The sequence below is a fragment of the Gavialis gangeticus genome, unplaced genomic scaffold (genome assembly GCF_001723915.1).
Source record: "Gavialis gangeticus isolate Ggan-Ray unplaced genomic scaffold, GavGan_comp1, whole genome shotgun sequence".
NCBI lineage: Eukaryota > Metazoa > Chordata > Crocodylia > Gavialidae > Gavialis > Gavialis gangeticus.
This window is the reverse complement of record NW_017728993.1, coordinates 66,033,089-66,049,797: the sequence shown is the minus strand read 5'-3', so window position 1 is coordinate 66,049,797 and position 16,709 is coordinate 66,033,089. Positions and strand designations below refer to the sequence as shown.

General features: G+C 45.3%; 1 protein-coding gene across 1 annotated transcript in view; it reads left to right on the top strand.

Annotated features, from left to right (window-relative positions):
• LMX1A (LIM homeobox transcription factor 1 alpha) overlaps nt 1-16,709 on the top strand; it is a 127,803-nt gene that overhangs the window by 81,746 nt on the left and 29,348 nt on the right. Inside the window, exon 2 of the mRNA XM_019501888.1 lies at nt 14,798-15,030. Within this exon, the coding sequence (XP_019357433.1) occupies nt 14,798-15,030 (233 nt within the window). The remainder of the gene's footprint in view (nt 1-14,797; nt 15,031-16,709) is intronic.

Below are 16,709 nucleotides of genomic sequence, written 5' to 3'. Positions count from 1 at the left end.
GGGGGTTGGAACTGTGCTCTATATATAATTTCATGCCCAAATTCTCTGATGGACTCTCACTGCTCTGTGTGATTCCAATTAACCTTAATAAGGGCTGTTCAGTGTTCAGCTATGTTGACAATCTGGCCACTTACATAGGTGCCTAAATATGAACTTAAAGCCTAATATTAGGCAATCATTTACTTAAATCTTAGTCTCTGGTATTGTTTAATATCATTAAATGCATTAATACCTGAACAAGGGTGTTTGTACTTGGAAGCTTGCAATGAAAAAAATGTCCAACTACTTTAGTTGGTCTAATAAAAGATATCAGATTTACTCAAAGAACCTTAATGCATAGAAAATTCAACTTCCAATTTATGTTGACTTGTCTAATTAGGTATACATAGAAAAAATATCTATAGAAAAATAGGGCGAGAAGAGACCCGAAAAAGTCACCTAGTTGAACCCCCTGCTCAAAACAGGATCATCGCCTTCTAAATCATCCTAAGCAAATGCTAGTCTAACCTGCTCTTAAAAAATTCCAGTGACAAATACTTCACAATCACTCACTTAACCACCCTCATAGCTCAAAAGTTCTACCTACCTAACCTCAGTTTACATTTTCCAGTAAGTCCCATGCAAGGATATATCTTGTACAAATTATTATGGGAAAACTAAAATTCATTTTAACAATATTTTAAAGAGAGAACACTTAGTAATGCTAACAAGTAAGATTTAAACCAGAGGTAATCATTTTTTCAGACTCAAGGTACTTCTTAATAGACTCAAGGAACTCCTCAGAAAATACCAGCTCTTTTTTTTACTCATTTTTTCACTACAGAAAAATAATAGAACAATTCTGTTGCAAAGAACTCAGAAAGACTGCAACTGTCAGAATATTGTTGACATTGTAGATTCCTATTTGAAATCTCTGAGTTTATCTTGTGAATCATAATTTTGCACACTTAACAGTGCTAACATTGGGTGGCACCCTGGGCATAACTGAAAGGATCTCAATGCACCTTCTGGGTGCTGCAGCACTCTGGTTGAAAATCACTGATCTAAACTTTATTTGGACAGTTTGTGAATACATCACCAGAAAAATACACAATAAACACACATTTCAACAAAAAGGTGTTGTAAACAAGAAATCATATTACAGGGTAGGGTGGGATATAAATCTAAATATTAAATAAATACATAGACATAGTTAATATAGGCCTGCATATATGTTTCATTGAGGGAAAAGTTCATGAGATGTTGCAATAATAAATTTACTCTTTAGGGCTAGGGGCAGACATTACACATAAACCAGCATAAATGATCAGAAACTGGTTTAAACCTGTAACAGAACAGAAGTTCACTGCACATGAACAAGGTGGAAAATGGCTGAAACTGAGATAAATCTGGTTGAATGTAGTATCAGACTTAACTGATTTGAGTGAAACCAGTTTATGCAGTTTCTGTTCCAGACCTCTTACTGATTTAAGATAAACTAGACTCCCACAGCATCCTGGCATGCTCTCTGGGCTGGGCAGAGCTCTCTGCTCCAGCTGTAGGGCCAACCCTTCCCCTCTGCTCCCTGGCTGGAGCTCCGGCAGAGACTTGCAGGCACAGCAGGGTCTGTCTGGCTTCCACCTGCCCTCCCCTCCCCTTGCTGCTCGCTGCTTAAGCAGGAATCCCACCCCTCCCTCCCTTCCTTCCCTCTCCCACAGCATGGACCCCAGACACACAGACCCAAGGATGTAGTATGCTAGCTAATGCTGAGAGGTGTCTGTGTGTGTGTCTCTCCAATTTCACTGGGACAGGCAAACAGAACAGTGGCTGCTTAGGGCTTTTTGGAGCTAATCAACAGGTCAGCTGATAAACTGTTTAAGAAGAGTTTTAACTAATGGAGAGAAGCTATTGTTTTGCTGATGGGGTGATAAACACTGTTATCAGCATCCTGCTGGCTTGCTTGCCTGTCAGTTTGCTGCAGACAGTATAAAAAAGCAGGGAGGGAGATTGAAAAGCTCTGTATCATCAACAGATGCATGCACTGCACACACCCCCTTGCCTCAGAGTGCTAGCCATGGGCTGGGGTCTGGCAACACTCCCGGCCCTTGAGCAGCCAGCAGAGAAAAGTCTGGGATGGTGCAAGCAGATCTCCCTAATCAAAGCATCCTGCCAGGGCCTGGCCATACCCCCCTCAGCTCAGCATTATTCAAGGGAAGGGAGGGCTGCTGTAGTGTCTCCTGGCTTCTAGCCTGATCCACTGCAGACATGTGCCTGAATTTCCTCAGTCCAGACAGAATGACTGTCCAGTTACAAACCAGTTCAGTCTAGCCAGGTTAAGCTAACCTGCAAAGATTGAATCAATTCAGCCTCAGGCTTTTTGAATGTCTGTCCCTAGCCTAGAGGTGTATTTGTTTTCAAAGGAATACATATGCAGAACCTGTTGAGTACCCTGATACTGACAACATTATTAAACACTATTAAAATATATATCTCAGATATAGGAACTCTTACATAAAGAAGTAAATTTAGGGTTTATTATACAAAAATGTGAACTATTAGAATAAGGGATACATGTTTGTAAGGGTTAGAGCTGTATGATGATGATCTTTTATTTTTTAAGTAACATGATCCAGTGTAATGAAGATATTGTAATATGCACAAAAACGTCAAGGTTGTACAGGATAACTGCATTTCTTGAATTCTGATGCTCAGAAATAAAAATAATTGAACACATCACATTTCAGAGGAATTTTTCAATTTGAGATTTAAATGAAAAGTATTAACAGTTACATAATCTCTTCTTTTTTGACTAATTATAACACTTGAACTTTCTGAAATATTAAAAATTCATTTTTTCAAAATTTTGATTATCAAAAAGAATCAGTAACTTTTTAAAAAATCACCAGTTCCCTTACTTTCAACCAGTTCTCTTTAACAGTTCCACCTGACTAAATATTACTTTAGTTTTTTAAATATATTAATAACATCTCCTTTCTTTCTTCCATTCGATGATCCTGGTACACATTATAGCTCTTTAAAGTAACTGAAAGAGAATGGTGAGTGCTATGCTATAATTTGCTATAATCTTTGTGATCGTCTCAACAATCTGCTATAATCTTTGTGATCGTCTCAACAACTAGTCAACTTCCAAGATCCCTCAGTCTTATGAAAAAATCTGACTTTGTTTTAGAGTGTTGCCATCGCTAACTTTGAGAATGCTGGTAAATAAAAGTAATAAATGTTCTAATAATATTTAGTATAAACTGATACCTGACATCAAGGGTCTCTCAGAATACGAAAAGGCTTTTTATTTCATCCCATCAATGCAAACTTATACACCCAATGGCAGAGACAACTAAATAGTGAGTAAGTGATAGGTGATATAACATTACCTAGATATGTCTGTATAAATATGGAGAGAGAGGTGGGAATGAGCAGAGTATAACTCAGAGGATGTGTCTGACTATCCAGAAACTGTTCTGACAGTGAGATTGATTAGACTTTGTGGTAGACCTTGAGGAGGGTCATTCAAAACTGAACTAGGATGCCCCGGAGAATATGCTGTAAAAAGACTGGTGTTTGTCTAAACAGACAGAATGAAAAGGGAAAAAGAGAGGGCAAGTGACCCACCTCATTGTAGGTCAGTGCATGAGCTGAGAATAGACTCAATGTCGAGCAATCAGTTCATAAATCCCATCCTCTAACCACTGGACCCAATATTTTGAAGCAAGAACCCCATTCCAGGACTTGTAACCCAATGTCTGGTCAGCTCACCACTGTTTTTCTGGTCTCAGACCGTCTGAAGCAATTGAAGAAGTTGAATTTTCTGTAGCACAGGTCCCAGCCCCAGCCCCAGCCCTGTCCAGCTCCCTCCTTCCCTTACTATGGGGGCCTCATCTTTCCCCACTCCACAACTTACCTGTGGGAGCTGCTTTCCAGGCTGCGCGGCTGTCATGTGCATGTGTATGTTTGTACCTGCACATGGCACCCCCTGCTTGAATGCTCATCTCTCGCTCCCCCAGCACCTTGCAGGCTGGAACTCTGCCAGCCTACAAGAGGAAACCTACATTTTTGTCCTTTAGAGGAGAAAATCCAGGTTTTTCTCCTTAAATTAAAAAATCTGTGTTTTTCTGCCTTTTTCTGTTGCTGATGGAAAACTCGGATCCCTGCTCATAAGGACTATGATCCCATTTGAAGTTGCAGGTGCTAGAGCACAAACAGCTGCACTAGGCCACATTGACTTCTTGACAACAGACAGGCAGAGGCTGCAATAACAGAGGATGTGTATTAACCTTCTCCTTATTTTTTCCAACTGAAGCAAAAACTTCTTTGAGGTTACATCCCTTTGGCATATGCATGGAATCAGATGGGGAAACAGACACAGTTCAGTAAACCAGAACTGTGCATATGGACCTTCTCTTATTCTGAAACCCATCTGAGAAGCACAGAAGTTCTCTCCTTAGAAAACTCCCAGTATCCCATTACCAGGCACCTGAGTCATCTGCTCCAACCAGTGTCCCACTGAGATAAAGGGTTCTTGCAATTCGGCTGCAACTGTAAAGAAACAACCTTGTAGCCTGGATTTTTTCAGTTTGCTGTAACACATAATCACTGGGCAAAGGAAAAGAAACAGTGAGCATCACCAAATCTATCTGTAACCCTTCTGCTGGGCGCTAGTCGGCAGCAACAAGGGCCAGGTTCGGTTTTGGGATATTAAATATATTTTTATCTTGGCTTGAGCCCCCACCCAGGCCACTTGGGAAACACTAAATAAATTACTAGGGTGTCCCACATAAACAAATACCCTTCCTCGCAAGCAGTGTAAACACAAAAGACAGATTTGTTACAGAAAACAGAGGAAAACACTACTAATTTAAAATACTACTAACTATAAGACATAGTCTATAGGTTGCACTGGGCCAAGGGAAGCTGCTAGAGAGCATGGGTGCTTCTGCAGTGCAAGGGGCCCCTTGTTACTCTGGGAGGAACGGTAGCATGCCAATCTTTGCTCCCACGGAGAAGCTGTATATGTGTGTGTGGGGAATGACTGGCTCCAGACAGCATGCACACACCCCAAAACTTCTAGGCTGTATTATATGGCCTGCTGAAACTCCAAAAGGTGCCAGGTTGATTAATGACTACAGCCAGCCCAACCACAGGGCTTGGCTAGAGCAAAGGACCATCAGAAGAAACAAGGGGAAAGACCAGGCCCACCCTCTAGGCCTGGGCTGCAGGTAGTTTGGGTCACAGCTCCACTGGGAAGACAAAGTTGCAAACCTTAGCCGTGGCCCAAACTGGCAGGATTAAAAACTCCCAGGTTTCAACTCTGTTTAAACTGCCAGGCCTAACTCCTGGCCAGCAAACCCAAGGAACTAATACTCTTTTCCCCAATATTAATCTCTTGAAACCTCAAAAGAAAAAGGGGGAAGAAAAGGAGGAGAGAGAAGTTCCTAGACACGGACAATTCTCCCTCTCTCTCCCCTCCACCTGAGCTTCCCTTTTCACTAACTGCAAACTCCTTCTCTCTTGGAGGAGACCTCACTCTGCAGCAGCCCCTAGCAGCTTCTGTCCTCAAACCAGCCTGGCTCACCTTGTACCCGGCCCCCCCCCTGCATGACATCACCCTGGCCTTGTCCAGGCAGGGAGCGCCACCCTCCAGGGGCCACCTTACCCACATAAAAAAAACACACACAATATACAACCCAAGTGTGTGTGTGGGTGTTACATATCATTCCTTGCTCATTGTGCTTCTGTGGAGGAGGTCAAGGTGAATGCTGGTGAGGTAGGCTTCACTTTCCTTTACACTGACAGTGATTCAGGAGAGTGTAATTAGGATGACAAGTGCTACCTGTGGATGCTGATTCTCTTCTCCTTTGATTATCATTGGAGCCCCTTTGGTCAAATTGGAGCTACACTAGATTTACATGACTGAGATCAGAATCTGGCCTGCTGTTGATTGTGCTGTCCTGTGGGCACAGTTGAAGTTGTCATGAGAGATATGGATGGTTCCTTACCTCAGCCCCTTTTCTTGCCTGGAAGGGGATACCACCTAACAATGCTTATAGATATTGCCTGGGGCACTTAGATCAGCTGCAAAAGATCAGCGTCCAAAATCCTTTGGCAGCCTGGATGCAGCGTGCATAATCCACCCAGAGGAGCCATATCTTACAGTAAGGTGTCAGAAAAGGGAAAGGCTGATTTATAGAGACATCTGTTGCAGCCTTTCTTTGACAAAGTGCTATCATCAACATACTTTCAAGGTGACTATCAGTTACAGAGAGCATGTATCAAATGAAACTCCTCATTTCCCTGTCACAGATCAGATAATTCTTGTGTTCTGGGAGGCATGTATGCAGGCTGTCTAGGGTTTGGGCAGTTTTTTCAAATCTCAGCCCCACCTTGATAGTATCACCTTACTAAAAAGAAAGACTTGAGGGTCAGTCAGGGGAAAGGGATGAGTTGACTGTTGTATCTGCAGTTAAAAGTTTCCATTAGTTGAACTCTCCCCCTGCAAAATGATAATGAGGACAATTGCAGCTCTAGTATTGTATGTGGGGTTTGAATGAGTTCTGATCTCCCTCTTTCACCTGGAAGGGACGATTCTTCCCATTTGTTCCTCTGTCACAGTCACCACAGGAATCCTGTGCCTTTGCTGCTTCCTTAGCATGCTGCAGGAACTAGGATATGGCTCATGAGGCATGAGTTTCTGTTGTATTTCCCAGCAGGTGCATGCAGCAGTGCATCAAAAAGACATGACCATTTTTCTTCAGTGGCCAGGGGGTTAGCTCCCTGAGTTGCTACATGAGGAACCCGAGGCTCGGGAATGGTATTCTATGTTTCTTCTGGCAGTATGGGGTAGGCTTGTTCCAGTTTGCTCAGTCCATAGCTTCTTGTTTCCTGTACCTGTAGATGCCAGTGTTATGGATGTGTTGACTCTACTGCTTGTCTCTCTTCATCCTGAGCTGCAGGTGTTTGGGAAGGCTGTGGATAAAGCATGTCATTAGCTGGCTCCCTGGACAGGGTTTGAAGGGCTATGTAGGCAGCATGCTTATACACATTGGCCTAGATAGACAAAGGTATTTAGGTTCCTAACTTTTGTTGAAATCAGTTGGAGTGGGATGCCTAAATATCTTTGTGAGTTTGTGGCTCACTCCCAGTCTCAGTGTCTCTAGGTGAGCAGGAGTAGAAAGTTCTGGGCAGATAGCATCCTAGCATCCAGGTTGCCATTAGCAGGGAATGGGTGGGCTGCAATGCCTTTGCTCTCTGCCTAGTTCAATAGGACTGAGACGGTGCTGGGCACAGACCATTTGATTCACTGCTGCATAACTTCTAGTTAACATTGCTGCTTCTCTATTGAAATGAGTAGGTAGATTAAATTGACACTGGCATAGAGCAGGAGGAATATGCTTACTCAGAGGACCATAACAGAGCCTTGGCTATCCATGGCTGAACAGAGAACTACATTGATGGGACTGCACAGATGAGACTAGAAAAGGAATCCAACCCAGACCACCCTCTGGGTAGTTGGTTGAGGCACTTTGGACAGGAACAGAGAAGCCAGAGGAAATTGAAGGTTCCAGATTCATTCAGCCTAAGCCAGAGAAGCCAGCCATGTTAGAAACCCACTTGCTCTTTAGACTCTCACCCTTAAACAAACAAGCTCTCGTTCCCCTCTAGCAGAATCACCACAGTGAAGGCCAGCAAGTGTTCTGAGAGGAGCATTAATTACACCATGAGCTTCCAAAACTGCTTTCTCCTCCTCCCACTTGACTTACCATACCTTGGAGGAAACAGCACATCAGCTGCTGGGGCAGCAGTGGCACTCAGAGTTGTGCACACATCTGGCTGACAGGTGTTTGATTCTGTACTTCTTAGCTAGACAAATATGTTGAGGAGAGCAAGGAGAGGGAATTTCCCCTATGTATCGAGGGACAGTAATACATTTGTGGTTATGGGTTACTAGTATACAGTTTCTCACACCCCAATCTCTCTCTCACGCTCTTTGTTCAGACTCACCCTCTTCACCAGGGAGAAGGTTTTAGAAGAGGAAGGTTAATTGGTTTGGAATGAGATGGAAATGAGAATCTGCTGCTGGAGACTGTCAAGTGCTGGGTGGCTGCAGTGTAGCATCTGACAGTTGATTCAGCTGAAGTAGTGGAGGGTTAGACTGGAGCAGGCAGAAGGCAGTAGAAAGAGACAATAATCCTTTGGTGTCACTCATTTTAGGAGCACTGCTGGTTCTTCCAGGCTGGCAGCAGTGTCAGGGCTCAGCAGCTACTATTTGGAAGCAAGTTGTCAAGCAAAGAGGAAGGATAACCCTTGGCTTGGAACTCTGCAGATGTGGGCTCTACTCCCCCTGCCCTTTGAGATTCTGTGGCTAGGTACAGACAGTCAAAAATCCCAAGGCTGAATTGATTCAGTCTTTGTAGGTTAGTCCAAGCTGCAAAGTTTGAACCAATAAGCAAATGAACAGACATTCACTTTTGATTCGGACAGTGCAGCCACATGCCTGCAGTGGCTCAAGACAGAAGCCGGGGGATGCTAGAGCATGGCTCTCTGGCATATAGCCAGGCTGGGCTGTGTATTTGCTTCCTCTTCCTGCTGTCCCTCAGGTCTCTGGGATTTGCAGTCCAGGTTCACAGTAGAAGGACTCTGCAGGGTTGCTCATCACTTCCTCTTCCTGCTTCCAGGTGCCTCTGGGATTTGTAGTCCACAGTTGCAGCTGGCACTAAGTAAGCAGGACAGGGCAGCTCCGTATTTGGGGGAAGGGAAAATTTAATTCCCCTCCCAGACCCCAGCAGGGGTTTGCTGGGGGGCAGGGATGGGCAGAAAGCAGTAAGCCAGCCCTCACTGCTCCAGCTAGGGAGCAGAGGGATGGGGCCAGTCCTGCTCTCTGGAGGAGAAAGCCCAGACCAGACCAGCCCAGGGCTGCAAAATGCTGGAATACTGGGGGACTCTGATTTAACCTGAACCAGGAAGGGGTCTTGGACAGAAGTTTCATAAACTGGTTTGACCTAAATCAGTTAAGTCTGTATCAACAACATTCACCCAGGTTTATCTTAAACCAGTTTCAGCCATTTTGAAACTAGTTTTTGTGCACTGAACTTCTGTTCTATTACAGGTTTAAACCAGTTTCTGATCACTTAAGTCAGTTTATGTGTAACTTCTGTCCCTAAGCTGTGGCACCCCTCAAGCAGCTACTCAGAGCCAGATGCACAAAGGTATTTAGGTATCTGAAGATCCAGAATGATGGCCAGTTGGATTTCCACAGATGCCTAGGTAGGCCTGGTGCCAAATTCCCATTGCTTTTAATTATCTTCAGATGTACAGAATGTATACTTAAAAAAATTCCACTTGGCACTTATTTCTATGGGTAGATCCAGGATTTTGAAACAGAGGGGTGCAATTAGTGTGATGCATCATCACATATATAATACAACACCCAGTCTTTTCCAGTTAAGGAGAAACTAGAAGCTTTACTACTATTCCAGGGGCCTAGCACTACATATTTCAGTTTAGGATCAAAGCAAAGCCAAATATAACTTTTTTGGCATATGCACTGATTTGCTAGATTATATACTCCATTTAAAAACACAACAAACTAGGCAAAAAGTCAAAAGATATTGTTTCATTAGTCCTGTAGTCATATAGTTAAATGTTTGTCTCTTATTCAGATTCATATCTAGTCATCTTGAGCATCTTGACAGTGCTCCAATACCAGGGGCGATGCATAGGGGGTACATGAGGGTGCATGTGCACCGCCTGAGCATCGCAGTGCATCCCCTACAAAAAGGTGCTACTGACACTGCTGGCAGCGCCTGTGGGTCGCCGCTCACCACCCCACAGCCAATACCGTTGGCAGGGTCTGCGGGCAGTCCGCGATAGCCGCTGGATGCTGCTGACACTGCTGGCAGTGCCGGCAGGTGGTTGCCAACCCCTGGTAAGCACTCGTCACCCTCCCCTATCCCCACTGCCAACAGTACTGGCAGCATCTGCGGGAGCTCTGCGCTTACCGCTTCCACCGCTCCTGCTGCCGCCGCTGTGCCCCCCCAACCGCCAGGGGCATGTGCCGTTCATGTCCAATACTTCGCTAGCAGTCATATCTACATCTGAGTTAACATTACCACACCTGAGTTAAGGTTTTTAGCAAAGAACATCCTGCAGGGCTGTGCAGTAGAAGAGACATTACCAGAAATAGCTAAGAGACAGCAATATTGCAGAAGAAAGGATCGTTTGAATATCTGACCATTAACCTGAGAAGAGAGTCATTAATACCCATGGTGGAGTGAACGATATCCATGAGCCATGAAGTCAATTGACTCCCTCAGTGCTACCTCAACAGAAATGCCACTGGCCCTCCCAGACAGTTGGTTTTAAAGTTTCGGTGGAGCAGATCTAAGGAGGTAGGGAAATATCTGCAAGAGCTCTTCTTTTCCTGAGTGGTCCTGCAGTTCTGTGAGAGACAGCTGTGATTTGGTTGTTTGCCTAGATCAGTGATTCTCAACTAGGGTGCTGGGCTAAGCAAGGTGTGAGGAAGTACGCTGATAAAAGCAGGCTCAAGCTTCAAGTATGAGGAGGTAAGCAGATAAGAGCAGGCTCAGGCTGTCCCTGCCTAGCTGCTTCCCCACCCCCACCGCTGCCCCTGCTGCAGAGAAGTGAGGCCTGTAAGAAATACATTCGTTTTTGAAATGGGGTGCCTCTCGGTTCACAAAAGTTATGGAGGGGTGCCTTAAGTTTGATGAGGGGTGCTTTGAGTCTAAAAACATTGAGAACCACTGCCCCACATTGGGACTTTACACCCATGGAAATAGTTAGCTAACTAATGAGGTGCCAGTCACTGCTGTGTAAGAATATGTACATATGCACACACATGTCTTTTTCATAGGTGGTCTCTCTCTGTCTCCTTGCAGTTTTCTATCTCAGGGCTGTCCCTGCACAGTCAGTGGGCCTGGGGACCATATGCTTCCCACTGCACTATGTAGTCAGATGCCTCTCACCCTCACCCCACTGCACCCTGCACCTCAACGCAGCACCAGGGGAAGAACTTCCCTTAAAAATTCATTTCTCCATCATTCCAAAACTGAAAAGGACAGGTTGTCAGCTGATATCCCTCAGTCTGGCTCCCTTGACTTCAATGACCCTGGACTGTTATAGTTCAGGCAGAGATCTGATCCAATACAGCCTCTTTGTCTCACAAGCTTACAAGTTTGAAACAACATCTAAAAATCTCAGTTTTCTGGTCATTTTGTATTCTGCTGTGCATATTTTGCACGCATCTGCTCTTCTTGTGAGAATGAGGCTGATTCAGCACATTTCATTTCCTGTGCTTCCTTTTTTTACGTATATAAAAAAGTATTTTTCCTATTAAAAAAGTGTCTGCTGTAAGGGCCTGATGAGGAGTGTTTTCTGGTAAAGACTGCATGACAGTTCAAAAAGCCCCCCAGGGAAATGCAAGATGTTCAAAAGGGGGGCTAAACTCATCATTGCAGAATATCTTTAAATAGAGATTAGATATCTTTCTGAAAGCCATGCTCTAGTCCACCAGTGCTGAAAGTTTTTTTTACAAATGGGACAACCTTGACATCAGAAATGGGCCAAGAGCCAGGAGAGAGGTGAGTGGGGAGTGGCTACACCCCTTTCATTTTTTTGGCACATGCTCAGTGAGCTCTCTGGTATGTCAGCATGGCTCCTGTTGGCATCTGTGCAGTGAGAACTCAATGGCATGTCAGCGTGGGCTCTGCTGTTGTGTGACTCTGGAGCCGAGGGACTAAATACTTCCACCACTCATCCCCTCTTGCTCCCTGCCACAGAATTTAGCAGTGAGAAGGAGAGGCAAACAGCAGCAGCATTGAATTCCTGGGCTCCAGAGATGGGCGAAGGTATTGGCTTCAGTTAAATCCTGCACTGATATGCTGGTGAGCTCACACCAGTTACAGGCAGACAAGGTTCTTTGGGTAAATTCATAGATCGTAAGAGGCTGGAAGGGACCTTGCAAGATCATCGGGTCCAGCCCCTCTGCACTGGTCAGGAAGACAATTGGGGTCAAGTAACCCCAGGAAGGTGACCGTCCAGTCTCCTCTTGAAGATTTCCAGGGTAGGTGATTGTACCACTGCTAGAGGGAGTTTATTCCACAGTCTGCACACCCTGACTGTGAAGAAGTTTTTCCTAAGGTTGAACCTGAAATAGTTTTCCAGGAGTTTGTAGCCATTACTCCTGGTTTTCCCCAAGGGTGCCTTGGTGAACAATTGTTTGCTGAGCCCTTGATGTAGTCCCTTGATACAGTGGTAAACTGCTACCAATTCCCCTCTCAACCTTCTCTTTGTTAGGCTAAAGAGGCCCAAGTCCCTCAGCCTTTCCTTGTATGGCTTGTCTTGCAAGTCTCTGATCATGCGGGTGGCTCTTCTCTGGATTCTCTCAAGCATTTCCACATCCTTGTTGAAGGGTGGCACCCAGACCTGGATGCAGTACTCCAGCTGCGGTCTCACCATTGATGGCTCTTGTCTCAAAAGCCCTGTCAACCCTACAGCTCCTAATAGTCCAGTGCTTTGCCCCTGCTGGCTGCTAGCATGGCTTGCCCTGCAACCAAATGTGATATATTTTATTAGATCAACTTCTTTTGTATGGAAAAAATGGTGTCCATATCTTTATCTTTGTCCGCTTTGGCATTTTTGTTGATTTGGGAGCTCTTGCCTGTCAGAGACGTAACCAGGGAGCACTACGTGGAAGTGGCTCATTAGACCAACTAAATAGTTGGAAAAATTGTTCTTTGCAAGCTTTTGGGTACAAACACCCTTCTTCAGGCAGAGGGAGAGTTTGCAGTTGTTTTGTCTCCCTCTGCCTGAAGAAGGGTGTTTGTACCCAAAAGCTTGCAAGGAACAATTTTTCCAACTATTTAGTTGGTCTAATAAAAGATACCACATTTACCCAAAGAACCTTGTCCGCCTATGTCCTAAGACCAACGTGGTTACAACCAATACCCCCCCACACCAGTTATAGGTCATTCACACAGGCTTCATGGGCCATAGTTATGTGCCTACTTAGCTCTGCTATTGGGTGGAGCCCCACTGGAATGCACAGAACCCCTCATGGAGTAGCGGAGAACCTGTGCACAAATATTTGCAGGATTGGGCGATATATTTGATTTTCGCTCCCATTTTGTTACATTTTTCCCTCATCCACCCAGTGACTTTGGCAAGTGAGTTAAATTTTTGATAAGTTTCAGCACTGCAAAAAAAGAAAAATAACAATAGGAAAGGGGCAAGAAAAGAGAAAAGTTGACTTGATTCATTTCAGTGGCTTCGGTAGGAAAATAAGAACAGGCAAAGATAGTAAAATAAAACCAATGTTTTCATGAAGGATTTGGTGACAAGTTTCTGAAATACTGACATGATATACATTTCCAGATCCAAAATGGCTTTCAAATTGTTGGCATATTTTGCTATTTTATTTTCATTGTCAGCCAGCTGGCATAGTGTTAAATATAAGCTTCTGGAGTTACTTTGTAGAATGCTGAGGCTAGTTATTTATGTTGTATATCAAGTATTCCTTTAGCATCCATGGAACCAGCCCTTTTTATTTTAGTGTTTTTTCTTTGATGGTGGGCATCATGTAGCTTTAAGATTTGGGTTTACCTCCTTCATTAATTCATGAGGGGAAAAAACAGTGTTGGATAAGGAACTGGCTGGAATCTGGAGCCTTGGGTTCAGTTGTCTGTGTTTGCTACTGGCCTATTGAACAAGTCCTTTTTCTCTTTATGGCTCTGTTTTCTCATCTGCAAATCGAAGCTAATCTACTGACTCAGTGTGAGGCGTAAAGCCAGTGCCACATAAGAGTAGGGTTGCTCGAGTGACCCAAAGGGCTTCATGTAGACCAGCCGGAGCGAAAGTAGATAAGCCTGATGGTGGCTGCTCATGGAGGAGGGCGGGTTGCGAGTGGTCCAGAGAGGGGCAGTGTGAAAGAGTCCCTGTGAGAGGGTCAGAGTGTGTGAGTTGGATGCTACAGGCCCAGCAAGGGGCAGAGTTTAGCTCAGCCTCGGGCCAGAGCTGCTATGAATTTGCTATGCCATCCGTGAGGCATGGGACATGGTATAGGGAAGGACAGAGCCATGGACAATGCCCTAGGCATTGGGGCATTCAGTGGCTAGCCTTCCACATTCAACACCCAGTTTATTAAACCAAGTTGTGGCAGGTGAGACAGAGCAGCTGCCCTAGACAGGTAGGCAGGCCAATGTTGAGACCTGGCCCAAGTTTAATGCTAAATTAAGAGATGTTATCTGCCTTCTGTTACCTGTCCAGTGTGAGGCATAAGGCCAGTTACCTGCCTTCACTCTGACTTCTTGTTATTGATTTAGTTATAATTAAATAATTACATATTTTTATCACTTTTGCTGATTAGGAACTCTGCCATTTCTACAGCCTATTGCCTAAATCAGTTAAGAATATATCTAGTTCAGCTTTGGTATTTACAAACACATTAAGGAGCTGGAAGTGGTGAATTCTGCTATTTATTACACATTGGTCTAGAAGTAAATGCCATGGCAGGGAGAGATGGGTGCACAGAAACAATAGGTTCTACCATGCATTGTGCCACTTTAATCTCAGTAAAACACAACTCAAGCATTGCACCTTGGGCCCTATAGAGTGGACTCCATCATTAATTGCCCTATTTTAAGGTTAAGGGGAGTTTTGCTTTTGGTAGGATTGATGTGTCCCTTACACAACCAACAAGGTGGCATCCCAGCCTCTGTAGCTAGAATGACTGTGGCATCTTCAGTGCTACCAGCCCTGCTTGACCACACTTCTGTGTTCCCTCTCCAAGGCTCTTTGCTGTGAAGTGCGGAGGGTGCTTCGAAACCATCGCCCCCAGCGAATTCGTCATGCGAGCCCAGAAGAGCGTGTATCACCTGAACTGCTTCTGCTGCTGCGTTTGTGAACGGCAGCTGCAGAAGGGTGATGAGTTTGTCCTGAAGGAAGGTCAGCTGCTGTGTAAGAGTGACTATGAGAAGGAGCGGGAGCTGCTCAGCCTGGTGAGCCCGGCTTTGTCGGATTCCGGTAAGGGGGAGCACTGTATTGAAACCCATCCTATTCTCATCCACCCACCCCTGTAACCTGTCCAGATCTAGTTGTAGCCTGTCCCTCTCTTCTAGTGTGCTTACTTCTCCACACATCTTAGTGTAATCCACGAATTTGAACAAGGTGCTTTTCACCCCCTTGTCCAAGTCACTGATGAAGATGTTGAACAGTGCGGGCCCGAGGACCGAGCCCTGGGGGACCCCACTGCCCACATCCCTCCAGGTCGAAAATGACCCGTCCACCACCACTCTCTGGGTGCGGCCCTCCAGCCAATTTACAACCCATCTGACTGTAGGCGTCGACACCACAGTCACCTAGTTTTTTAATGAGAATGAGGTGAGAGACAGTGTCGAAGGCCTTCCTAAAGTCCAGAAAGACTACGTCCACCGCAACACCTGTGTCCAAGGATTTTGTGACCTGGTCGTCGAAGGCCACCAGGTTGGTATGACAGGACCTGCGTCTAATGAACCCATGTTGATTGCCCCTAAGCATAATCTCCCCTGCTGGTCCCTTGCAGATGTGCTCCTGGATAATTTTCTCAAAGAGCTTCCCCAGGACTGAGTCTCACCAAAGTCAGCAGAGTGAGGCACTAAAGATGAGAACGGTGAATGGAGCTGGTATCTGTACCCAAGCCCATTTCAGGTTTTGATTAAACTAATGTCATGCATGGGTCTGAAATCCATTGTTCACACATGTTCACAGGAGGTATAGTTACAGGGAAAAGTGTGTAAGCAGCAAGTACTGAAGCAGGTTAAGGAGACCCAGTCAAAACCTAGTAGCAAATTGGAAGTAGGTTGTTACTACAGAATCTGTCCCAGCTGCATAGCCATGTTTTATATTGATGTAAATGTGTCATGTACCCGGGTTCTGTGCGTGTGCATCCCAAAGAGTTTACAGTCTAAAAGCAAGTGTTATTATTAGGCATCATGCTCTAGTGGGCAGCCCTCTGACCTATCCATGACTGGCTTTAGGCAAGTCATTTCCCGTCTCTGTGTTTTAATGTCCACATATGCAAAATGGGTATGTGGGGATTGTGAAGGTGGCTGCCTTTGCAAAGTACTTTGAGGTTTATGGATGAAAAGAGTTGGTGGGTTCTTTGTTATCAATAGGCCTGTGCGAAGTGGCTAGTATTTGCTTTGGATTTGGATTAAGCCGAATTGGGGGAAAGTGATTCAATTCAGTGATTCGAATCACTGTCCCGAATTGATTCAGCTGAGTCTGATTCAAAGATTTGGCTGCTGCCGAAGCAGCCAAATTTCCAAATCGCACAGGCCCATCCCACCCGCCCGCTCTCCCTGCCCCACCTGGCTCCAGCTCCTGGCTCTTTAAAAAAAAGCCTGCACTCACCAGGTGCTGCCAGGCAGGAGGGGAGCGATCCCTGCTGCCCCCCCACTGCCCATGCCACAAGAGGGACTCTGCCACAAGCCCCCTGCCCCTCCCCCCATGGCTGCCCTGCCCGCCTCAGGTCCTGGCCCTTTAAAAACAAAAAACCAGAAACCTTTGACTCACCGGCTCCTGCCCAGTGGAAGGGACAGGATGATCCCTGCTGCTCCCCACTGCCCCGCAGTGTGTGGGGGGTTCTTCCACAAGCCCCCAGAAGCCCCAAGGCCACTACAGCAGCCGGTGAGACTGGGGTTTTGGGGGTTTCTTGTTTTAAA